The sequence below is a fragment of the Malaclemys terrapin genome, chromosome 3 (genome assembly GCF_027887155.1).
Source record: "Malaclemys terrapin pileata isolate rMalTer1 chromosome 3, rMalTer1.hap1, whole genome shotgun sequence".
Classification (NCBI taxonomy): Eukaryota; Metazoa; Chordata; order Testudines; family Emydidae; genus Malaclemys; species Malaclemys terrapin.
This window is the reverse complement of record NC_071507.1, coordinates 90,850,826-90,875,891: the sequence shown is the minus strand read 5'-3', so window position 1 is coordinate 90,875,891 and position 25,066 is coordinate 90,850,826. Positions and strand designations below refer to the sequence as shown.

At 43.3% G+C, this 25,066-nt stretch overlaps 1 protein-coding gene across 3 annotated transcripts in view; it reads left to right on the top strand.

The window, feature by feature from the left end:
- Positions 1-25,066, top strand: part of TULP4 (TUB like protein 4) — a 258,811-nt gene that overhangs the window by 224,998 nt on the left and 8,747 nt on the right. For all 3 annotated transcript variants that reach the window (XM_054022342.1, XM_054022343.1, XM_054022344.1), the window contains exons 8-14: positions 4,338-4,562; positions 9,282-9,516; positions 9,996-10,140; positions 11,793-11,937; positions 13,393-13,486; positions 16,635-16,778; positions 21,820-24,398. In XM_054022342.1, the coding sequence (XP_053878317.1) occupies positions 4,338-4,562; positions 9,282-9,516; positions 9,996-10,140; positions 11,793-11,937; positions 13,393-13,486; positions 16,635-16,778; positions 21,820-24,398 (3,567 nt within the window). The remainder of the gene's footprint in view (positions 1-4,337; positions 4,563-9,281; positions 9,517-9,995; positions 10,141-11,792; positions 11,938-13,392; positions 13,487-16,634; positions 16,779-21,819; positions 24,399-25,066) is intronic.

Sequence of the window (25,066 nt, the reverse complement as noted above, 5' to 3'; positions counted from 1 at the left end):
TTGCCCCTGCATTCCTGTGTTGTTTGCCTATATTCATCCTTTGTAATTTGTCCTAGTTTCCATTTTTTATATGACTCCTTTTTATTTTTTAGATCATGCAAGATCTCGTGGTTAAGCCAAGCTGGTCTTTTGCCACATTTTCTATCTTTCCTACCCAGCAGAATAGCTTGCTTTTGGGCCCTTAATAGTGTCCCTTTGATATACTGCCAACTCTCCTCAGTTGTTTTTCCCCTCAGTCTTGTTTCCCATGGGACTTTACCTATCAGCTCTCTGAGCTTACCAAAATCTGCCTTCCTGAAATCCATTGACTCTATTATGCTGTACTCCCTTCTACCCTTCCTTAGAATTGTGAACTCTATGATTTCATGATCATTTTCACCCAAGTTGCCTTCCACTTTCAAATTCTCAATGAGTTCCTCCCTGTGTCTTAAAATCAAATCTAGAACAGCTTCCCCCTCAACCTTCTGGGTTGAAGCGAAGGAAGATAATGGAGCAAGTAATTAAGGAAATCATCTGCAAACACTTGGAAGGTGGTAAGGTGATAGGGAATAGCCAGCATGGATTTGTAAAAAAACAAATCATGTCATACCAATCTGATAGCTTTCTTTGATAGGATAACAAGTCTTGTGGATAAGGGAGAAGCGGTGGATGTGGTATACCTAGACTTTAGTAAGGCATTTGATAAGGTCACATGATATTCTTATCAATAAACTAGGCAAATACAACACAGTTAATTGAGGTCAGGTGCCGGCATTAGTCTAACGACCTTAACTGGTTAAATTGGCATCAGGTGTCTCGAGTGGCCTGGAGTAGCTTTTGTTTGGCTATCCAGGAACAGGGACCTGTTCGTTCCGAGGCAGATATACCTGCCTTCCACTACTCTTATATCCTTCTGGGCTGAGTCTGTCACACTATCTATGGCAAAGGTTGCAGCCATATATGGAACTTATGCTTTAGCTCATCATCATCTATCTAGGTGAAAGGTCCCAAACATATGCATGCTAACTTTGCCCTAGCTCAACATACAGGATGTAGCTTGTAGGTCTCTTGCGCTGCAGCCAAAATATACTCTAATATAAATCTATAAACCTATTCTCATAAAACAAATAATCAATCCCAAGCAGACTAGTCTTAAATGTATCCCATGTACCTGTTATGTACGTCAGTTCGTTTCCAGGACACTTCTGTGGTTGAATCATGTACCTGTGGTCAGAGCATTCCCATAAACTCTATTTTCATCTCCCCAAATACTTGGGGTTTTTCGTTGGGCCGTTTATCTATGCAAAGTTCATAGGCCTCAAGCCTTATCCTAACTTGCTGAAGCTAATGTCTTACAGGATACAGGCCAATGGGAATAGAATGCAAAGCAGTGAATATAATAAAGGCAAGCTAGCCCACTGGCTTACAAGTGCCATTGTCCACTACAAAGTGCCTTTAGTGGTCATTATGAAAATAGTGATGTTCCCCTGTTGCAGTTTCCCATTTGCATAGTAGTCAGCCTGAAGGTTGATACCTCTGCAGGAGTGTGTGTGTGGTGTCTGGATGTACTTCATCGTAATCCTCCCATCTTAAAACCAATATTTTCCTTTAAATTTAAAACCAGGGTGAGATGGCACAGCAGGGAAAATCCTCTCTTTTAGAAAGTTGCTTCATCCTCCCCTTTATCTTGACGGTAAGCATTGAGGTGTTGTGAAGCAGCTGCACTTGCTGTCTGTCATTCACCTAAAATCATCTTGCCCCAGTTTCTCCTTTTTAAACATTCTGAAGTTGTAACTCAAGGAAAAGTCTTTCTTCTAGGCTAGATTAATATTTTCTTCTTAGCAGATCTAACCCAGATATCTACACTATGAAATCTTTCAGATGTAGGGTTACCATATCTATTAAATAAAAAAAGAGGACCCTCCACGGGCCCTGGCCCCGCTCATTTCCCCAGCCCCGCCCCTTCCCCGCCCTAACTCCGCCCCCTCCTCCCTCCCACTCCCAGCCACGGGGAAAGGGCTGCCCAAGCGCTACTGGCTTCACGGTTTGCCGGGCAGCCCCCAGACCCTGCGCCCCCAGCCGGCGCTTCCCCAGCGCAGCTGGAGCCCGGGAGGGGAAGCGCCCAGCCAGGGGCGCAGGGTCTGGAGGCTGCCCGGCAAACCGTGAAGCCGGTAGCGCTTGGGCTTCAGGCAGCCCGTATACCTTCGGACCCTGCGCCCCCAGCCGGGCACTTCCCCTCCCGGGCTCTGGCAGCGCAGGGTCCGGAGGCAAGGGGGCTGCCTGAAGCCGGTAGCGCTGGGGCAGCTCGGCTCTTAAACAGAGCCGAAGAGTCAGGGGAGGAGCAGAGCCGCCATTTTCCCGGACATGTTCGGCTTTTTGGCAATTCCCCCCAGATGGGGGTTTGAGTGCCGAAAAGCCGGACATGTCTGGGGAAAAAGAGGACGTATGGTAACCCTATTCAGATGGAGACCTCATGTTCCTGATTACTAATTCTCTGTTGCTGCTTGCCTTCTGCATGCTCAATTCTTGTTCAGTGTGTTTTGGCTAGAAGTTGAAGATATTTTTAAGTGACCACTTTAAAGTATACCGAGCCTTTCAGTAAATTCTGTTCATTCTTTACCTAAAGAACACTTCTAACCTAGACATTTCTGGGATTAGGACCTAGTCCATCAAGACCAGGATTGTGCCCAGTAGTGGCCCAGGAGCTGGTGCTTCAGAGAAAGGGATAACCCTCTACAATGCACTCACTATAGTCTCTTGTGCAATGTTATTTCCAAAGAAAACAATTTCTTTCTCACCCCTGTTGTTTGTTTGTATTGTGTGAGCACCTACAGGCCCCAATCCGGAATCAAGACTCCATGGTGCTAAGTGCACAGTGCTTCGAAATGGGAGTAGATCAAAGCACACTGGGGAACTTTTAGCGCACGGCAGCAGATCCATATGGATGCTTAGTGCACAGCAGGCTAGCACAGGGTAGATTTACACCCCAGCTTGCTGCCAACTAAATGTTAGTGTAAACAAGCCCTAAGAGGAGAGAGGTGAGGTCGGTACAGCAAACATGGCGAGAGCACAGATAAGTGAGTTGATTATGAGAAGCACAGGAAGCAGTTGTCCCAACACACCTGCCTGGCAGTCATGTAAACTAGAGTGTTTTGGAGGCATTGGGATAGAGGTGACTTGTAAGGAGGATAGAGTGTAGTGGCTTTGCAGATGTTTCTGGGGAGCCCCTTCATTGCATAAGGAGCAGTGTGGGAGAAAGCTCAAAGGGGTGTGTAGGAAAATTTGACAAATGGGGATCAGTTTACACCCTGAAGCACGAGGTTATCCTTAGTACAGATAACTATAAAAGCTGGTGGTTATAAAAGTATACAGTCTATTTATTTTTTAATCCAGCTACATGAATTAATTTCACAGCCAGATGATATACTATCTGAAAACTGGTTCCTTTTATTTGTTCTACATTTCCCCATGTGAGCCTTTCATGTCCTTGTGTTGAGGAAGTGCAAAGGATGGCCTGATCTGGTTTTTGCTGTACCTTTCAGGGGCTTACCTTCTTCAATCCAGTCTCCTTTAACTCTTTATTCTTGTGTTTTATTGATATGAATTTGGACAGTTAGCACCACAAACAAATGGGTGAGTAAAGGGCAATAGGTGCAGTTTGTTTATGATAGTGCTTTAGATTTTATTTTCATCTGGAAATGGATCCTGGGGAGGCAGCATGGGGTAATGACTTCAGTTTGGGACTCAGAGGCAGGAACTCCTGTGTGCTAATCACAGCTGTGCCACTGATTCATTGAGTGCCCTTAGGTGAGTTGCTTAACTTCTCAGTGTCTGTTTTCCAAGCTGAAAATGTGAGTTATACCACTTACCAGGTAACTCTGGGTGTTGTGAAGTTTGATTAAATCTTTGTAAAACTCTTACAAGGTAGTCTGGTAGCACACAGGGTGCTGAACAGGGAATCCAAACACCCGAGTCCTGTTCCTGTTTCAGCTATTGATGCAGTGAGTGATTCTGAAGGAGTGACTTACCACTTGGGGCCTCACCTTCCTCATCTATGAACTGGGCTGAAGAATGCTTTACCCACTTGTGTAAAGAGCTTTGCAGATTATGGCTGAATAATGCTATATAAATGCGAAGTATTGTTACCGAAAATAAATGCTCAATGTTACTGTATACAAGCCCCCTTTGAGGGCAGTAACATAATGCACAGTTATATTTATTTTAACTTGTTTTTGAAGGCCTTTGCTAATGCTGCTGGTGCTAGATTAAACTGGCACTACAGAACATATGTCTTGCTGCACAGGTATCTGGGAGAAAATGCCTCTTGTGTTAAATTGTGCAATCTTCCTTTCTCGCAGCGTCCCATAATCTCCATTTGCTGGGGCCACAGGGACTCACGCCTGCTCATGGCTTCCGGCCCTGCACTCTATGTTGTCAGAGTAGAGCACAGGGTCTCCAGCCTGCAGCTCCTATGCCAGCAGACCATCGCTAGCTCTCTGCGGGATGACAAGGATATCAGCAAACTGACTCTGCCTCCTCGGCTCTGCTCATACCTCACCACTGCCTTTATACCAACAATCAAGGTAAAAGGAATCACAGTCTTTTCTTTTTCTTTACCCAACACTTCCCAAGAGATAATGGCAAACCTTTAATTGACTTCTGTGAGGCCAGGATTTCACCCAGTGATTCTCAGTTAGAAAAGAGGAAGATAAAACGAGGGAAACTACTAATGGATCAAAAGCTTTTATACATATCAAAACCAGAAATTAAGGCTAAGAATGCTTCAGAGATGGCCTGTAAAGGAAAAGCCTGTGGTTAACTAGCTATCTCTCTCAGAAAAACTCAGAAGAACCTTATTCTGGTGGCAGCTTTGATCCTCACTGTATTGTCTCTTGGTAGACATGGGTATTTTGGGCTGCATGTGAGGAGGCCTCATGTCACAGAGTAGTGAGGTAACAGTCTCCTCTCTATGCAGCTCTATGCATTCCTGGGTGTTCTGCTCAGTTCTGCTCACAAGTGTAATTGAGAGCACAATTAGAAGATAAGGGGGTTGAGCAAATGGCCCCGCGATTAGAACTTGGTAAGCAATTCTGTTGATGATACACAAGAAGGGATACTATTTAGATCATTTTCTCTTGTCTGTTTTGGCTCAGCGAGGCTAGCAGGAGTGAATGGCAGTAAAAACTTGTCTTCATCATTCATTTCAACAGATGTGATTCTGGATTTACACAGGGAATGGGTGTGCTATGTAAGGAGGTGCCATTTTGTAAATAGTCACTTTCCAGAGTAGGGTCAGACTGTGAAATTATTTAATTTCACCCATATTCACAATGATTTTTCCAAAGGGTATAATAGATTCACCCCAACTATAACAGCTTCTCACTCTGTGAGTCTCATGCTACTGGTAGATAACAGCTACTTGAACAGCTCAAAGGTCTGAGTGATTGGATCATTTACCATTCTAATGGCTGGTAACACCGATTCTTCAGTTCTTCTCTTCCCACGGATAGAACTACAAGCTCCTCTTAAGTGCTGCTGTTCAGTGCTTCAATTTTCACCTATTTTCTAGTTTAAGCAGCTTGATGCTTTAAAGTTGCTGCTTTGTTCTTGTGCCTTTCAGTTCCTCCAGCTAAGTGCTCATTTTTATACTTTCCTGTTTAAAAGAACTAAATTCTTTGATTAGTAGCTGGAAGTCAGGGCTTTGGCATGCTAAGCCTCTGTCATGTACTTCTTTTATTGATGTGTGTCCAGTCTGTTTAGAGAGTATATTTTGGTTTGGGTCACTTTTTTCCCCCCTTTTTAAAGAATGTACCAGATTGCATCAAATGCAGTGTACTAGTACTTAAAAAAAAGATTAATACAAAGGGGATGGATTCCCCAAGACTCCGTACAAAGGCTTTATCCACCCCACTCTAAGGGGTTGGCTACACTTGCGAGTTACAATGCAATAAAGGAGCTCCGGGCGCACTAGCTCACTACCCGTCCACTCTGGCAAGGCACGTAGAGCGCTCTGACTCCATGGCTAGAGCTGCTGGTACTCCACCTCGGCGAGAGGAATAACGTTTGCTGCGCCTTGGCTACAACGCCCGGGCTTCAGTGTGAACGAGGTGTTGCGTTACTGCGCTCTGATCAACCTCCGGAAATGTCCCATAATCCCCTTAAGTCAAGTGGCCACTCTTGTCATTGTTTCCAACTCCTGTTGGAATGTGGAAATGCCCTTTCAAAGCTCCGTTTCTGACAGCTGGCTTGCAAGCCATTACTGTGGAATGCTGTGTGAGAGAGAGAGAGGCGGCGGAGGGGGGGGGGGGGGAAGGTCTGCTGCTGTCTGAACTTACAAGACAGCATGCTGACATGTTCTCAGCCCCCCCAAAAACCCACTCTCTTCCCCCCCACACATACACACAACACACTCCCTGTCACACTCCATCCCACCCCTCCCATTTTAAAAGCACATTGCAGTCACTTGCATGCTGGGATAGCTGCCCATAATGCACCACTCCCAATGCCACTGCAAGTGCCACAAATGTGGCCACGCCAGTGCACTTGAAGCTGTCAGTGTGGACAGACGGCAGCGCTTTCCCGACTGTGCTCTACAAAGGCTGGTTTAACTCAAAGTGCTCTACATCTGCAAGTGTAGCCATGCCCTTAAAAACTCTGTATTTTGTGGACTGCTGAAATTATATTGCTGAGGTCACTTGTACCTGCCAGACCATATTTTAGGATTAGAAAATATGGCTTATAGTGACAGATTCAAGGCACTCAACCTATTTAGCATAACAAAGAACAGGTTATGAGGTGACTTGATTACAGTATCAACATGGGGAACAAATATTTAATAATGCTCTCTTCGATCTAGCAGAGAAAGGTATAAGACAATCAAGTGGCTGGAAGTGGACAAATTCAGACTGGAAATAAGGTGTATTTTTTTAATAGTGAGAGTAATTAACCATTGGAACAATTTACCAATGGTTGTGGTGGATTCTCCATCACTGGTCATTTTTAAATCAAGTCGGGATATTTTTCTAAAAGATCTGCTCTAGGAATTATTTTGCGGAAGTTCTATGGACTCTTACACAGGAGATCAGACTAGATCAGTGGTTCCCAAGCTGGGGTTCGCAAAATGTTACAGGGGGTTCTCGGGAAAAAATTCGCTAATGGCAGATAGAGCTGTCCCTAGGCCCCCCTGGCAACACGTGGCCAGCAGCCTGGAGCCCCTGAACTTCCAAGAGCTAAGCAGATCAAAGCAAGCATATCTATCACACTGAGGAGATTTAAACTTCAAGACTCCTTATAAGAAATGGAAACGGAGGTGGATATTTTTTGCTGTTTTTAAAATGAAATAAGCAGCTAGTATTGTTTTTAAAATTATTATTAAGAACAAGTTTAAGCTTTGTTGTAATGTGCGTTGTTTGCCTGGACTGCTCAAGACCTGAATGCTTTTGTAGGAGGAACTCTGTGAGTTGGCTTCTTAAATACCTTCATGCTGTTTCACATCTGATCCTCCTTGATGAAACATAGGTGCCTTGTTTTATAACAGGCTTATTCAAAGTGATACAAGCTATGAAAGTGAGATCTTGGAAGAGTGTGGCCGTTTTCATAATGTAATAAAAATACAGTAATGATAAATAATAATTAATAAATAGTGTGTAATAAGCATGTCATAACACCAAATTTTATATTTCCAAGATCATTGCTTTTATAATTTATACTCAGGTAAAGGAGAAAATCCCTGGAAATACTCATTTTTAGGAGGGGGTTCGCAAGACTTGACATTTTTGTGAAAGTGGTTCACAGGTTGTTAAAGTTTGGGAACCACTGGACTAGATGATCACAATGGTCCCTTCTAGCCTTGCAATCTGTGAATCTTTCCTCTTTCCCCTAGGATGTCTCTTAGCTCCCAGTCCTGCAAACATGCATGTGAATAGTCCCAAAATGGACTAAAAACTTATTTTAGTCACTAAAGTAAGCATTAAAAGGCTACTCATGCGCAGAGTTCTCACATGTACCAGTCTTTGCATGATTCGGGCCTTAGGTAGTATATTTTGTGTGTTCAGGTGCATCTTATCTCTTTCTTGTTCCTGTTTCGTTATATTGGGTCAAATTCATCTTCTGTTTATACCAGGGGTAGGCAACCTCACACTGCCTGGGTCATGGCCACTGGTCCAGGGGGCTCTGCATTTTAATTTTAAATGAAGTTTCTTAAACATTTTAAAAACCTTATTTACTTTACATACAACAATAGTTTAGTTATATATTATAGACTTATAGAAAGAGACCTTCTAAAAATGTTAAAATGTATTACTGGCACGCGAAACCTTAAATTAGAGTGAATAAATGAAAACTCGGCACACCACTTCTGAAAGGTTGCCGATCCCTGGTTTATACCAATGATATAGAGTAATTACATTGTAGACAATGGAGTTAGTCCAGCACTGTTTAAAACGAGAGCAAACCATGCCTATAATATAATGCAGTGTTGTTACACTGTGAATCATACTTGTTTATGAAAAACCGTTTGTGTACTGCTAATTAGGTAATTGGTGTGCACAGAAATCCCAGAAATATCCCAGTGCAGGATTCTATTATAACTGGTACCTTTGCAGAAGACTTACTGTACGTGTAATTCTTTGCTCTCAGAAGGTATGTAGTATATAATAGACCTCTACTAACCTGGTACCTGCCTTTCTCTCAGAGTTAAGGATCCTTATTTTATGCCCTGCTCAGTTTTTTTCTTTATATTCATTTTGAAACAAACTGAGGAGTGTTGATTTTATGTTATTAGCAGTATTTGTTTTACTGTAATGTCCAAAAGCCGCATTGTGCAAGGCACTGTACAAATACAGAGACAGTCCTTGCCCATAGAGTTTACAATCTAAATAGACAAGCCAGACAAAGGAAGGATTATTAGCCCCATTTTACAAATGGAAAACTGATCTGCAGAAAGACTGAGGCCTCAGTTCAACAGAGCTCTTAAATCACTTGCCTGAGGTCACATAAGTAGTCTTGGAAGAGCAGGGAATTGAACTCAGATTTCCTAGATTCCAGTCCAGTGTCATCTTAATCACAAGACAATCCTTCCTCTTAAACTGTAGCTAACTTTTATAGTCTGTGTACAATAACCGATCGAATCAGCAGGCATGTGAGTCCTGGTGGTGGGTGATTCGATAGCTCAGACATTAATCTATGCTAATTCTGAGCTATCCCAGGCCATATTCACTGGGTAGGGATGGTATTATATAACAACCTAACTCCAGAGAAAAAGAATGACATACGTTTCTCTTTCCTCCCTCCATTCAATTTAGCCTCCTATCCCAGACCCCAACAATATGAGAGATTTTGTCAGCTATCCAACAGCTGGCAATGAAAGGCTTCACTGCACGATGAAGCGGACAGAAGATGATCCAGAGGTCGGAGGTCCATGCTACACGCTGTACTTGGAATACCTAGGGGGACTGGTACCTATCCTAAAAGGGCGCCGAATCAGCAAACTGCGGCCAGAATTTGTCATCATGGATCCTAAAACCGATGGAAAAGCAGGTATCATATTTTTATAAGTGGATTGTTTATGTTTGTAAAAATGCTTATTGAGAAAGGGTTTAGACTGAAAGTCAGAGATTGAAGTCCTCTTTGTCCACATAACTAGTATAGCAAGAAGCAATTGCAATGCTGTTTTTTGTCATGTGAAAATGTCTCCACTGTGGCCTAGAATCAAGCCACCAAACTCATTTCATGTTGGCTTTTGGTTTATAAAATATGACTTCTTGCAGATTGGTTGGTGAGGAGTGGATCACTAATTAACAATAAATATTTTTCAATCTGTCTGGGAGTCACCTGATACAGTTGAACACTATTCCCCTGAATTCAGGCCATCGGAAATTTTGAGTTTATACTTGGCAGCAAACACTCCCTGCTAGACTTTTATCTTAGCTATTGGTTTTTCCCCCGATGACTGACAGTTGTAATTGAGATCAGGTTTCTAAAACAGTTCTTACATTTTTGGGGGCCTGTCTTGATAGATGAAATCTATGGAAACAGCTTGATTTCCACTGTGATTGACAGCTGCAACTGCTCAGATTCCAGTGATATTGAACTGAGCGATGACTGGGCTGCGAAGAAATCTCCCAAAATCACTCGAGCTAGCAAATCACCCAAACTCCCCAGGTAATGGTTTCTTGGGCATTTTTTCTTCTTTTCTGTGGGTCTGTTTTTTTGTTTTTGTTTTTTGTTGTTGTTGTTTGTTTTTGTTTTTTTTAAATCTTGTCATGACACAACCTAAATTAAAGCAAAGGAGGATGTTCTAATGCCTTTCGTAAGAAGGAATTTGCCTGTGAAATTACAGCTTTTCAGGGGCTTTTTTTTTTTTCTCTGAGGAAGAACAATTCAGACCTGCTCTGTGGTAAGCTGTAATAATAATAATAATAGGCAAACTCCACTGCCTTGGTCTGCCTCTCACAAATAGCTAATCAGATCAGAAAAAATAGTCTAAGGCACACTCTGTGTCCAAGATAGCAAAGGAATAGTCTGTAGCTTCTCTAGTTCATTCTTTAGCCTGTTCTGTTCACTCCCCAACACGCACCCAGATGCACACTCAATATTTAGATGGAAACTGTAAGGGGAGTGGAGCAGGGATCTGTTTTTGCTTAATAGAAAGTATTTTGGATCTGTAATGAAAGTGCTAAATGTAGAAAGATGTGTCGACTGAGTTGTCTTGTCCCAGTGACTGGAGGAAAAATTGTGAGTGTTTCATCATGAGCTTTCAGGCAGCTGTCAATTGTTGATAATTCATTCAGCAATAATGTCCATCCAGGCTTTGCAGGACGGGCAGAAAAAAAGTAAAGAAAATTACATCAAGTTCAACATTATTATTATTATTATTATTATTATTATTATTATTATTATTTGTATTGGAGTAGCACCCATGGGCCCCAGTCATGAATGAGCACCCCATTATGATAGGTGCTGTGCAAACATTGCCCCCACTAGCCAGAATGAAGGGGTGTTCTACTCAAAGAAAATATTTTTTTTCCAGCTCTGTGTTACGTGATATCTTAGGTACACATATATGCACACAACATAATTCTGTATTGTTCTTTTTGTTTTGCATTTCATCATTAAACAGGGCCTGACCCTGCAAGCCTGGGCCCTGGTCCTCCAGTGCCATGTGCACAGGCAGAATCCTGGAGCCCTGTTGATATCAGTAAGGCTACCTGCATATCCAGGGTCTACCTGCATGCATTGTGTTACATTTGTTTCATTATTTTCTCCACTGATGGCCCTTCTCACCCCCTCAGACTCTCACTCTGGAACATCATTTACAATGTTTACGTACATGAGGGAGGCGTAAGTAATTTTTTTTATGCTCAGAGGAGCACTGACCAAGTTTGTGAAATCTTGGTTTGCACTAGTGGTACAGGTGTCCAGTAGCCAAAGTATCCTCTTTATGTTCTCATGGACCCTGTCTAAAATCAGTGCAATCTAATAATATATTCTTATGCCTTTATGTGGAGTATAAATTGCATCATCTTAACCTCCCTTTTGCATCACTAATCAGATCTAAGGGAATCTGAGTCTAAGTCAGTGTAACAGAATCTGATTTATATCTCTTTACATATTACCTTTGAATTTTGCCCATAAGATTTAAGATTCTATCCATTAGACTAAGCAGACTTTGTGTAATCCTACCACTTTCTACTGTAGCTTACATCACCTAAAGAGAACATGCCAGTTTTCTTCACTGTACTTAGTGTATACAGAAATGTTAAGTATGTCCATCTGTGTGTGCCTGATAACTCTAATTATTGCTTTACGTGAAGAATTAATATAGATGCCCGCAAATCTCCAAAGTTGTCGCGAGCTGCTCAGGAGATATCAAGATCTCCAAGGTTACCAATAAGGAAACCTTCTATTGGTTCACCAAGCCTAACTCGACGAGAGTTTCCATTGGAAGATATCACTCAGGTATTGCATGACTGCATAATTACCAGACCTGTACCTAAATATATCTTCTCTTTCCAGAAACAACAGTTTATAATATATATCCAGTGGTGACCATTGAAAATCTGTCATTTAATGGAGTTACTACGCAATGGTATCTGAGATTCTAGTTATGTCTCTGTATTTATAATAGGAGACATTGGTGGAATCTCAGATAGCATTATGTGGTAATAGCTGGTAAATGATGAGGGTGCTCGCTCCATTGATTTCACAGGGGCTGCGATTTCACCCTGACTTTTTAAAAGGCAGCCATTTATCTTAGGAATCCTTATATAACAGACTTTTAAATTCCAATTGATATGTTCTTGGCTGTCGAATGGCCTATGTAGAATTATTTTCTAGTCCTTATTCAGTTCTTTGTGATTAGGTATTGGTATCATAATACCAATATAGTCACCAGCTTTGTTGTCAGTCTACAGAGACAAAGGAGTTCAATGGGTCAGGGGACAGAACCATCCTGTCCTCCACAATTGGTTCTGACAGGTGATGGTGGGAACACCATGTTGGGGAAGCAAGCACTTTTGCTGTTTGTGCTGTGCACAGTCCATGGGTAAATGAAACACTCCATGCCCCAGGACTGCCTAGCTCACCCATTTCACTAGCACTAAATTTATCTTTTTGTATTTCTTTATATATTTTCTGTATTTAAAATACGCAAATGGTAATGCTTGGTTTTTGAAATATTCTGGATCACTTATAGCAGCGATAGAAAATAGGGCAGAAGTCCAGTGGGCATGATACTTACCCATCAATTAAAATGATAATATAATAATGATACTCACTGTGGTACAGTGCTTTGTGATCTCTGGAAAAATATGCTGTATAAATGCTTATTAATAATTCCTTTCTATTGTATTTATTCTTCACTAAGTGGTTCTTAAACATAAAATCCAATGAGAAAATTATATGCTATCTTGTGATTGTTTACTGCAAAGATATAGAAATGATACACTATGCTGTTGTGTGGGAGAAGCAAGGATCAAAACTATGCCGGTCTTACTGGCCAGCTGCAGTGCTCTCCAGTTCTCCCTGCTGCCAAGTCTTCCACCAAGTTGTTTGTGTGGTTGCCATATATCTGATTCATGCGAGCTACTGTGATGGCGGCCAGATAGCAAAATGCGACAGTAGCAAAATACAGCCCTGAATGAAGGGGTGACTTAGTGGATGGTTAGAGATGTTAGGCCACTGCAAAAAAGAGAATGGGATGCAATTGTCTTATACTTGAAATAGCTTTAGTGTTCTGAATATTCTCTCACAAGAGAGCAGACAGTAATATTTATAAGTGAGTTACATGTAGATATTTCATTTAGTTTCTACAAAGCAGTGCTATATTATTTTTTGAAAACAAATATTTACTTTTGCTAATTTTGTAGGAGCCAAATAAACTTTAAACCTTTTTTTTTTTTTTTTTCTTTGCAGCACAATTACCTTGCTCAGGTCACATCTAATATCTGGGGAACCAAATTTAAGATTGTGGGTTTGGCTGCTTTCCTACCAACTAACCTTGGTGCAGGTAAAACTGACCCCTCTTGATTTTTCCAACCTTGAGCTCTTGCTAACAAATAACAAACACACATTCCCTACAATTTTCTTTAAAGTGATGAAGAGGCTGCTTTAGTAATGCTGTTAATCTGAGTCACAGGGAAATTTTAGTGTAATTGCAATTTAAATCCCTAAATCCAACAACAACTCAGTCAAAAAAAATCCATTAAGATTAAGAATCAAACCAGAACCTGCCATTTTGACAGTTCGGTTATTTGAACTAGGATTGAAAGAATAATCTTTCCAGTTAGAAAGCTTCAGAAATCAGGGAGCTTCTAAGTTATTGTAAGGAAGTGCTATAATTAAAAAAAAAAGTATTATTTTTTACAACTGTTCTAACAACTATTATACGTATCAAAATAACTTTTAAAAGATCTTACCTTACAGCAACTTTTCCAGAGCTTTTAATGGGGGAACTCAATTATTTGCACTGTCACACAGCTCTCTTGCTTAGACAGACAGCAGCAAAATGGTTGCCCTCACTGAAAGGAGCCTTATACACTTTGGGCCCTATTCTCCCACACTTGTGTTGGGTAGGCCTTATCTCCAAGTGTGGTCCCTTTGATGTCAGTAGGAGCAGAGTAAGGTCCCATTCAGCATGATTAAGGGTGGCAAAATTGGGGTGTGGGTGAAGATACTGAAGCAGTTATAGGAATTTCTAAAAACTCTTTTGAAAACCCCCTTTTTTAATTATATATTCTTATTTAGTAGAGATGGGACCAGGCTACAATGCCCTGAATTGGATCCAGATCAAAACTTCCCCATGGCCATTTGGAGTTTGGGTTTGGCCACATCTTTGTTACTTATGAAAGATTTATACAGAGTAGCTTTTTAATGGGATGTCACTAATCTCTGGAGTTTTCATTGAATCTCTTGTTGAAAGTCTGAACAATGTGAATATTTAACCCTAAAGTGGATATTATTGCAGTTAGCTTTCAAATTTATTTCATAGAATAATAGACTATTAGGGTTGGAAGAGACCTCAGGAGGTCATATAGTCCAGGGGTGGCCAACCTGTGGCTGCGGAGCCACATGCGGCTCTTCAGAAGTTAATATGCGGCTCCTTGTATAGGCACTGACTCCAGGGCTGGAGCTACAGGCGCCAACTCTCCAATGTGCCGGAGGTGCTCACTGCTCAACCCCTGGCTCTGCCATAGGTCCTGCCCCCACTCCACCGCTCCCCCCCCTCCCCTGAGCCTGCCGTGCCCTTGTTTCCCCCCCCCCCCCCCAGCCTCCTGCATGCCACAAAACAGCTGATCAGGAGGTGTGGGGTAGGTGGGAGGAGCTGGGAGCAGGGGTGGGGAGCTGATGTGGGGCTGCTGATGTGTTACTGTGGCTCTTGGGCAATGTACATTGGTAAATTCCAGCTCTTTCTCAGGCTCAGGTTGGCCACCCTTGATCTAGTCCAATCCCTTGCTCAAACCAGGACCAACACCAACTAAATTATCCCAGCCAAGGCTTTGTCAAGCCAGGCCTTAAAAACCTCTAAGGATGGAGATTCCACCACCTCCCTCGGTAACCCATTCCAGTGCTTCACCACCCTCCTAGTGAAATAGTGTTTCCTAATATCCAACCTAGATCTCCCCCACTGCAACTTGAGACCATTGCTCCTTGTTCTGTCATCTGCCACCACTGAGAACAGCCTAGCTCCATCCTCTTTGGAACCCCCCTTCAGGTAGTTGAAGGCTGCTAGCAAATCCCCCCTCATTCTTCTCTTTTCCAGACTAAATAACCCCAGTTTCCTCAGCCTCTCCTCGTAAGTCATGTGCCCCAGCCCCCTAATGATTTTCGTTGCCCTCCGCTGGACTCTCTCCAATTTGTCCACATCCCTTCTGTAGTGGGGGGAACAAAACTGGATGCAATACTCCAGGTGTGGCCTCACCAATGTCGAATAGAGGGGAATAATCACTTCCCTTGATCTGCTGGCAATGCTCCTAATAATACAGCTCAATATGCCATTGGCCTTCTTGGCAACAAGGGCACACTGCTGACTCGTATCCAGCTTCTTGTCCACTGTGATGCCCAGGTCCCTTTTTGCAGAACTGCAGTTTAGCCAGCAACTATTTGAAGAAGTATCTTTATTTAAAGCCCGCCCATCCTGAACTGAAGCCTTAAAGTAACTACTACTATTTAATGCAGGGCTTGACTCTCCTGCCGGCACAAGAGAGGTGCAAATAGCACCACCCTGTACCAGTGGGGATAATGTGCCCCTGAGGGGATTAACCTCCTCAGGAGGGCAAGAGTTTTTGGAGTTTATGCCAGAGGAGGGCAGCTTTACATTGCAGCCAGGCCTTCATCTCTTGTCATGGAAGAATTAATGAAATTACAAAATAGTACCTATCTAATTCAACCAGGTCTCAGTCCTGCACCCACTGAGAGTTGCTATTGATGTCAAAGGATGCAGGATCAGATTCCTAGGTACTAATGCTATGCTCATCACTGGGCTATGTTAAACAAGCTTCCTGAGTTCCTCTGCTTGGGATAGGAGCAATGTTAGTCCTGACTAAGGAGCGGTATTGCGTAACTGTACAGGATGATCCCTACATTTCTATATTATTATTTATATACAGCGCCATGCCCCCCAAAAGCTTACACAACAATATTTTTACAACCCCCATATTTGCAAGGATTGACCCTCACATTTTTACATAGTGAGATTTAGGGGGAAACATGACAAAAAATCCTTTAGGAGGTGATGGTAACAACCCTTTTCCTTCTCTCCTTGATCCAGTGAAAAATATTAACTGGTTCCAATGGCCTGTTGTACTGACATGTAGAAATTCAATATTTGTGTAGATCTAAACTCCTATAGAGGGAATAACTAAAGTGATGCTGCCTCTAGTTAAGGACGAGTAACTAAAAAAAACAATCCCAGAAAACTTCCATGTAGCAAGGATCAACCTCTGAAGTCCTGCTGCTGTAATGTATTTCATGATTGTTTGGTTAAACACAAGTACATACATTAGTTTGTTAACCAAACGACATAAAATCAATTCCAGCCCTACTCTCTGCTTTAAAGTGATTTCTCTTGATTCTCTGTTCTGTTGAACTCTGGATCTTCTTTTAGCCTCTCTATCTAACAAGTATTTTTCCTGTTTCCCCCCCTCCCCCTTTCCAAGTGATTTATAAAACGAGCTTGCTGCATCTCCAGCCCAGACAGATGACTATTTATCTCCCTGAAGTGCGTAAGATTTCCATGGACTACATTAACCTGCCTGTCTTCAACCCCAATGTTTTCAGTGAAGATGAAGATGATTTACCAGGTGAGGTTGAATTCAATGTCTGCACCATTCCATGGGCTTGGCTAGTTTTGAGGACAGATTCTTTCACTCCCTGGCCCCACTCCTGTAAATAAACAAACAGAGCAAGTCCCCATTCTCTGAGTTCCCTTTATGGAAAGGTCCTATAGAATTTCATAGGATTGAAACTAAAAGGGTTCTATAGACATTGCTTTCAAAAGCCTATAGAATTTATTAGAGAATTACATCCCTATGAAAGAATTCCATTGCTTAGTTTAAAGTGCAGCAGAAAGCTAAACATCCTCTATTAAATTCTACAGGAATTCTCCATAGAGTGAAGCCCTTTATATATCTCTATGGGGAGCTAATATTGTAGAAGCCTCTCAGACCCATTCTTGTGATGTGACAGCAGCAGCACACAGCACTGCTGTGCAAGACACTTGGGTTTGAGAGCAGCTGAGATTCCCAGAGCAGCAAAGACTCTGCCCAATTGGGAAATGTGATATGCTCATTCAGTTTTTTATTTATAATTATGATTACAAGGATGGCAGGAATATTCATGTAGCCTCTTTTTAATGTTATAATCTGGGAGGATATTTACATGATCATCCTGCCCAGACATGAGAGACATAATGGGAGACCCCAGCAATGCAGGCAGAATTGAGGATGCAGACATGGCAAATGAAAGCGGGTGGAGGCACCAGGATCTCCTTCTATAAAATGAAGCCATGCAAATAAAGAGGCTGGCGCAGCAGCAAAACGTTTAAATTACTTTGTTTGCATCATTCCTATAGTGTAGAGGGCAATGGGGAAATTCCTGTTCCAAAGTCATGTTTCAGGGGAATCCAAAATGCGGCTTCATGGAGATTCAAGTCTCTTTAAGGAGGAAGGTGTGAAAGAAAGTTGGAAAAGTTACAAACCAATAAGGGCTTGGTCTAAAGACCAATGGGAAAGGCTCCTGTTGCCTTTCCTGGGATTTTGGATTGGGCCCTAAAGCCCTGATCAGTTAAAGCACTTGACAATGTGTTTAACTTCAAGCATCAAAGTAGCCCCATGGACTTCAATGGGACTAATCAGATGCTTTAAGTGCTTTGCTGAATCACCAGGCCTTTGATGGTATTCAGCCAAGAACACTGAAGGAACTAAAGCACAAAGCTGTGGAGACATGGAGGAGGGGATTTAGTATGTATTTGAATACAAATGCTGTTCTCAGCATTAGATATTTCCTAACATGGAGCTCGATCCAGCTGCCATGAACATCAATGGGAAGACCCCCATGGACTTCACTGAGAATTGGATGGATCCATAATGCCTATTCCTTTTATTTGAAAGGAGCTAAAAGACATGTTGTGTGAGCCTCACCTCAGTTTTAGGGAGACTGGGGGAGAGTTAAGGAAAGTGCAGTGCAATATTTGAACAAGTATAACCTAATCTGATCAAACTACCATGAGATCTGATAGAACTCTTTAAAAGCGAATAAAAAAACATACTGTCCTCTTCTCCCCTGCAGTCTTCCTCTTCTTATCCACTTCTCTTTTCTGTCAGATTTCTCCTGAAAATTCACTTCTGACCTAGCAAATAGAATTTATGTAGATTTTCAAAAAGCTTCCCACAAGGTCTCTTATAAGAGACTATTAAGGAAAATAAATAGCCATGAGGTAATGAAGAATATCTTGTAGCTTACATAGTGCTTAAGCACTAGGAACTAAAGCTATAGTAAACAGCTGCTCTTGGGCTGAAGAGCTGTCAATAGTGAGGTGCCCCAGGGGCAAGTTTAATATAACCACTAATGATTTTGAAAGGAAAATGAACAATGAATTGATTTAATTTGCATATTATGCAAAAAATCAATTAGGAAAAAGCCACTGAGGAATGTGAGAAACTCCTGCTAGATTTAAACACTTTGGGATATCTGACAGCATGATGGCAAATGGAAATTTTACTTGGATGAATGTAAAGTACATATAAAGCTGTTCAAGCTAAAATAATAATCAAATCTCATGCTTCAGGTAATAGATTGATAACCTATGGACATCAGAAAAAATGTATGACAAGCCAAAAGTATATTTTGCACAGCTGGCCAGATATTTTATGGTTCTGTTTGTTTATTTTAGCTTTTTCCCTTCCTCTAAAACAACCTGGCAGAATTGCCCTGAAAATTTACCAGCCCAGCCACAAAAATCTACTCACCTACCCTTTGCCATGATGATTGATGTTGATGAAAAAGCTAATGCTATCAGAACAAAAGTTATCCTTGGTGAGTGGGTGAGTAGAATTTTGCACAGATATTCTAAAGAATCAGGTATTGGCCATGACTAGAGTATTCCAAACTAGATGGATCTATGGTTTGATTTGGTCCCATCTTTCCATGGGTATTATACATTCTAATAATCATGGAGACAAATGTAATAGATTTACATACAAATGTAAGTTCTAATTCACCAGTCATCCTTCATGTCCTTTATTTAAGAAGAATCATCAGGGAAGTTTGCAAGATTCTTGGGGTAATTACTATGCAACAATTATCCCTTGCTTATCATACTGTCCATTTAGGTCAGATATTGCTGGAAATCAAACCTGTGCTTGTACTTTGGTACAGAATTAATTGCACTGTAAAAAGGTGAAGTCTAACAAAGGGGAGAGTCTAATAAGGCTTCTGTGTTAATCCACATCACAGCGTGAGTTGACTCCCTTACTCACTGCACTGGTGATGAAACTAGTCTCTTAGCTTTTTCTTTCCCTCTCTGCCTTCATTTCCTTTTGTTGGTACCATGTGTTTCCTTTTAACTCTGCCACTTCTTTTCATTTTGACTCCTTTTCTTTCCCTTCTCACATCACTGTCCCAACCACTATTCCCCACCCTTCGCGCTCCGCTCTCATTCACTAATTCTGTCCCTGATCCAAAGATACCAACATTTTAGAAAAAAACGTTTCCAAGATAATCCTATGAAGATGAAAGGACTTTAGGGGCTCTAGGGGCAAGAATGTGTTTGGGCAGGAGGGTGTCAAGTTGAGGCTTGGTTGGGGGTACAGGAGGGGTTAAGAGGGAGACAGGAGGATATCTTGTGGTTTGGGATGGTATGAGGGAAGCAGGAGGGCAGTCGATAGCTCATGGGGAGTTGCCAGAAATGAAAAGGAGGTACCCGATTTGGCTTCTGCCCTTTCCACTCCATTGAAACAATCCTGGCCACTAATCCTCATTTGTCGTTGTGATTTATCAGCTGCCCTCAGCACTGTAGAGCACTCTTTCTTCTCCCATCTATTTTTGTTCTTTTCTTGGCTTCTGTGAATTGGTGCTCTTTTGGTTCAATGGCTCCTCATCGCCTCAGTCTCTTGGTGTCCCTTATGACCTGGGCTCTCATTCACTCCCTTACTTTCAACAACCAACATGTATGTGGGTGTTTTCCAAATCTACCCCTCTATCCCGAACCTCTCCCCATCTACCCAGTTTTGCATCACAAGCTACCAATAAGCACTTCCTCTAGGAGCAGCACCACTAGTTCCAAGCTCAGTCCTGAAATTCTTGGGCCACACCATACATTGGTGTAAATTGAAATCAGTTGAGTGACAGCAGTTTACATCAGCTAAGAATATAGCCCTTTAATTTTTCCTCCTGACCTCTTTGCACCTTCTCCTTTTTCGGTCTCCATTGACAACTTTATGATCTCTTCTGTCTCCTGTCCTCAAAATCTCAGTGTCCTTTTTGACTCTTCTTTCTCTTTCGCCTCACACTATAGTCAGTCTCTCGCTAATGATCTGATCCTGTTCCCATTGAAGTCAATGGGAACATTGCTGTTGATTTCAATGGGAGTTGGATCAAGACCCATGTCTTGTTGCTGCTTTCTAGTGAATATCACCAAAATCTATCCTTTCCTCACTATCTCCACTGCTAAACCCTCATTCACACCTGGGCCCTCTTTCATATTTGATGATTGTAACCTTCTCTTACACTTGACTTTTCACCTACCCCAGTTCCAGTCTATTCAAAATGTTGCTGCTAAAGTAATCTTCCCTCCCCAGTGCTCTGACCACATTACCCTATCCTTGAATTCTTTCATTGGCTTCCTGTCTGTTACGGCATCAAATCCAATACCTGGCAATCATAGTGACTGCAGCTGCATGTCTGTTTCATTTCCTTCATCCCACCCTTCCGCTCCCTATGATCCTCCCATTTCTCTTGTGGTACTGTTGCCTTTGTCAGCCTTCCCATGCTGTCCTATGCTCTTGCAATACTCTAACTTTTCTTGTCCATCTCTGTCTTCTCCTTCAAATGCCCCCTAAAAATCCACTATTTCCATAAATCATTGTCCTCACCAGTAATCGACTCAGCCTTCCCTTTCCTGAACAGTTGTTCTGTGTCTTGTCTACCTTAGATGACAAGTTTGCGCCTTCCTGTCTGTTGGGAAATTGCCACATAAATTTATGGTGCTGTACAAAGCCCTAACCCATCAAAACACTTTAACCAGTGTTTCTCAAACTGGGGTCGCCACTTGTGTAGGGAAAGCCCCTGGCGGGCCGGGCCGCTTTGTTTACCTGCCCCGTCCGCAGGTCCGGCCGATCGCGGCTCCGACTGGCCGCGGTTCGCCGCTGCAGGCCAATGGGAGCTGCTGGAAGCAGCGCGGGCCGAGGGACATACTGGCCGCCGCTTCCAGCAGCTCCCATTGGCCTGCATCGGCGAACCGCGGCCAGTCGGAGCCACGATCGGCCGGACCTGCGGACGGGGCAGGTAAACAAAGCGGCCCGGCCCGCCAGGGGCTTTCCCTACACAAGCGGCGACCCCAGTTTGAGAAACACTGACTTAAACCCACGTGTAGTCCCATTCATTGTCTTTAATCTGGGACTACTTCCTTGCCTAAAGTTATATGCATATTTAAGTGCTTTGCCAGATCAGGGCCGAAATGATCGTCATTAGTTGGAGTATGAATGATGGTGTATTATGGATTGCTAGTAGCACAGATAAAATAAAGTTATTTTGCAGCACATGAGGAGGGAATCTAATAATCTCCTATTTTCCTTTTTTATTATAACAGTCTCTAAACTGTGTTTATTTTGATTCTTATTGCAGTAACTGGAGCATCTGGAGTTCCTGAGAACAACCCCCCCTGCACCGTCAATATCCCTATTGCTCCTATTCACAGCTCAGCGCAAGCTATGTCACCGACTCAGAGCATAGGACTGGTCCAGTCCTTGTTGGCCAATCAGAACGTGCAGTTGGATGTCTTGACCAATCAGACGACAGCAGTGGGGACAGCAGAGCACGGGGGTGATAGCGCAGTGCAGTACCCAGTCTCAAGCAGGTACTCCAATCCAGGACAGGTGATTTTTGGAGGAGTGGAAATGGGGCGCATCATCCAGGCACCGCCTCAGTTATCCCTGCAACCGCAGGGTGCAATACAGATGGCGATAATGGATCACAGAGACGGAGACAGAGACCACGAACATCACCAAAAGGCAAAAACTTTACGGCCAGTGCAGCAGCTGGCAGAAGGGGACGCTGTTGTCTTCAGCACTGCACAAGAAATACAACTGAACAAAATGAACCCGCCCCCTCCTTACCCTGGAACCATACCAGCCGCTCCCACTGCACCACCGCCTCCCCCACCTGTCCCACCCCAGCCACCTATGGATCTCTGTCTGAAAAAGGGAGACTTTTCTCTTTATCCAGCAGGACATTATCAGACCCCTCTTGGCTACGAGCGAATAACGACCTTTGATAGCAGTGGGAATGTTGAAGAAGTATGCCGGCCTCGAACGAGGATGCTGAATACTTATACCCTGCCGGGTCCCGGCAGCTCTGCCACTTTAAGGATTACAGCAACAGAGAAGAAAATCCAGCAGCCCTGTTCCAGTGCTACCCTGAACAGGCTGACAGTTCCTCGTTATTCTATACCGACTGGGGATCCACCACCTTACCCAGAAATTGCCAGCCAGCTGTCACAGGGCCGTAGCATCACACAGAGGCTGGACAGTAGTATTATCCATGCTACTCTGCGGAGGAACAGCAGAGAGGCAGCTCTGAAAATGGCTCAGTTGGTCGACAGCCAAAGAGCCACTTTACAACATCCATCAAAACCTAAGAGCAATGTTGTGACAGCACAGTACCAGCAGAGGGCACCGACAGCTTTATACACCTGTAGTCAATGCAGCAGCAGCAGTAACAGCAACACGAGTAGCAGCGGTGGTGGGAACATCAATAATGCCAATGCTAGTAACAGCACTTCCAGTATTAGCAGTATGAGGCCTGACGTAACCATTGGGAGCAGTTCCCAACACAGTTCTGTCATTGCTCACTCAGTCAGTACTTCGCCCTTGGCCTCCCAGTCCTCATACAATTTGCTGAGCCCACCCGATAACTCTCGTGATCGGACAGATTATATCAACTCTGCCTTCACAGAGGATGAGGCACTTTCTCAGCACTGTCCAGTGGAGAAATCGATAAGGCACATGCCTGTAGCCTTGACAGAGGCTGCCGTTGGTGTGAAGCGGCCACCCCCGTACCAGTGGGACCCTATGGTGAGTGAGGAGATATGGGTTCCTCAGGAAAGGACAGCTCAAAATTCAGTGCCCAACCCTCTCAAACCTGTTCCTCTGATTGGTCAAGCTCAGCATCTTGATATGTCTCGAGTGCCATTTGTTTCCCCCAAATCTCCCACCAGTCCCACTGCCACTTTCCAGATGAGTTATGGGGTTGGAGTACCTTATCCAGGAAACTACAGTGCCCCTCCTCTCCAGGGAATGCAGGCCCCCTGTTCCCCCAAAGAAGCTCTGGCCCCAACACAGTTTGCACAACAAGAGCCAACTGTAGTACTTCAGCCAGGTTATCCGTCTAACCTCTCCTATTGCCCTTTGCCACCCATGTATCCAGGAAGTAGCACTTGCTCTAGTTTACAGCTGCCACCAATAGCCTTGCACCCATGGAATTCCTACAGTGCATGCCCGCCTGTACAGAATTCCCAAGGCACTTTGCCCCCCAAGCCACTTCTAGTGGTGGAGAAGCCAGTTATGTCTCCGCCGCCAGCAGAGCTTCAGGGTCATGTGGGCACAGAAGTAATGGTGGAGACAGCAGACACCTTCCAGGAGGTTCTCTCCCTCACAGAAAGTCCCATTCCTCAACGGACAGACAAGTTTGGGAAGAAGAACCGGAAGCGCCTGGATAGTCGAGCTGAGGAAGGAAATGTGCAGGCTATCACAGAGGGCAAGGTCAAAAAGGAGGCAAGGACATTGACTGACTTCAACTCCCTAATATCCAGCCCTAGGCTAGGAAGGGAGAAAAAGAAAGTCAAGAGCCAGAAGGACCAGCTGAAGTCAAAGAAGCTGAACAAGACGAATGAGTTTCAGGACAGTTCAGAGAGTGAGCCAGAGCTTTTTATCAGTGGGGATGAACTGATGAACCAGAGCCAAGGCAGCAAAAAGGGATGGAAAACCAAAAGGAATTTGAGGACAGCCAGTGAGCTGGATGAGTTCAAGTGCCGGAAGGCCAACGAAAAGGAGGATGGGAGGCTGGGAAGCCAGGGCTTTGTGTATGTGATGGCCAACAAGCAGCCCTTGTGGAACGAGGCAACACAAGTGTATCAGCTGGACTTCGGAGGACGGGTGACCCAGGAGTCTGCAAAAAACTTTCAGATTGAGCTGGAAGGACGACAGGTAGGATGGCAGGAGCAATTGCAGTGACAAGCTTCCCAGGGGGAAAGATACTCTGTTCTGCTCCCTTATCTCAGAGAGGGGGTGCTGCACTGCGCTTCTATAAAGAGCTTCTTAGTTCTGCTGGTAGCTCCGTGATCAGCAGTTTTTAAGAATGAGGTTCAGTGTTTACGTATATACAATGAAAGCATGTTTATAGCCTTTTCCTGTCAGACCTGGGGACAGGCCCTCTTTTAATCTCACTACTTATCACTTCTAAAGAAATGTACTTTTAGTAACAGTCTTAACTTGCAGCATTACAGGGAAAAATCCAATAATTTTACTCTTAATACTGCAAACTCCAATTGCAGCTCAAGTTAGAAATTGCTCATGATAGCTGGTTTGATATCGTTAGTGAATCCCAGTATACACTCACTTTCTCTCTCTCTCTGTCTCTCTCACACTCTCTCCAAATACATAAGGAAGCAGAGATAGAGATGTGGGCAAGCAACCAGTCTCCCTCCAAACCCCAGATCACTCCCAATGAGGGGTGAACAATAGCACCTGAGAGGAGGCTAGCTGGTTCTTCTTTCCAGAGGAGCAGAACCAATGACCCTCCCATTGGAGTAGAAGGATCATGTGCAGCTCATGAAGAGGAGGTCTTTAGATATTTCAGAAAACTGAAATCAGAA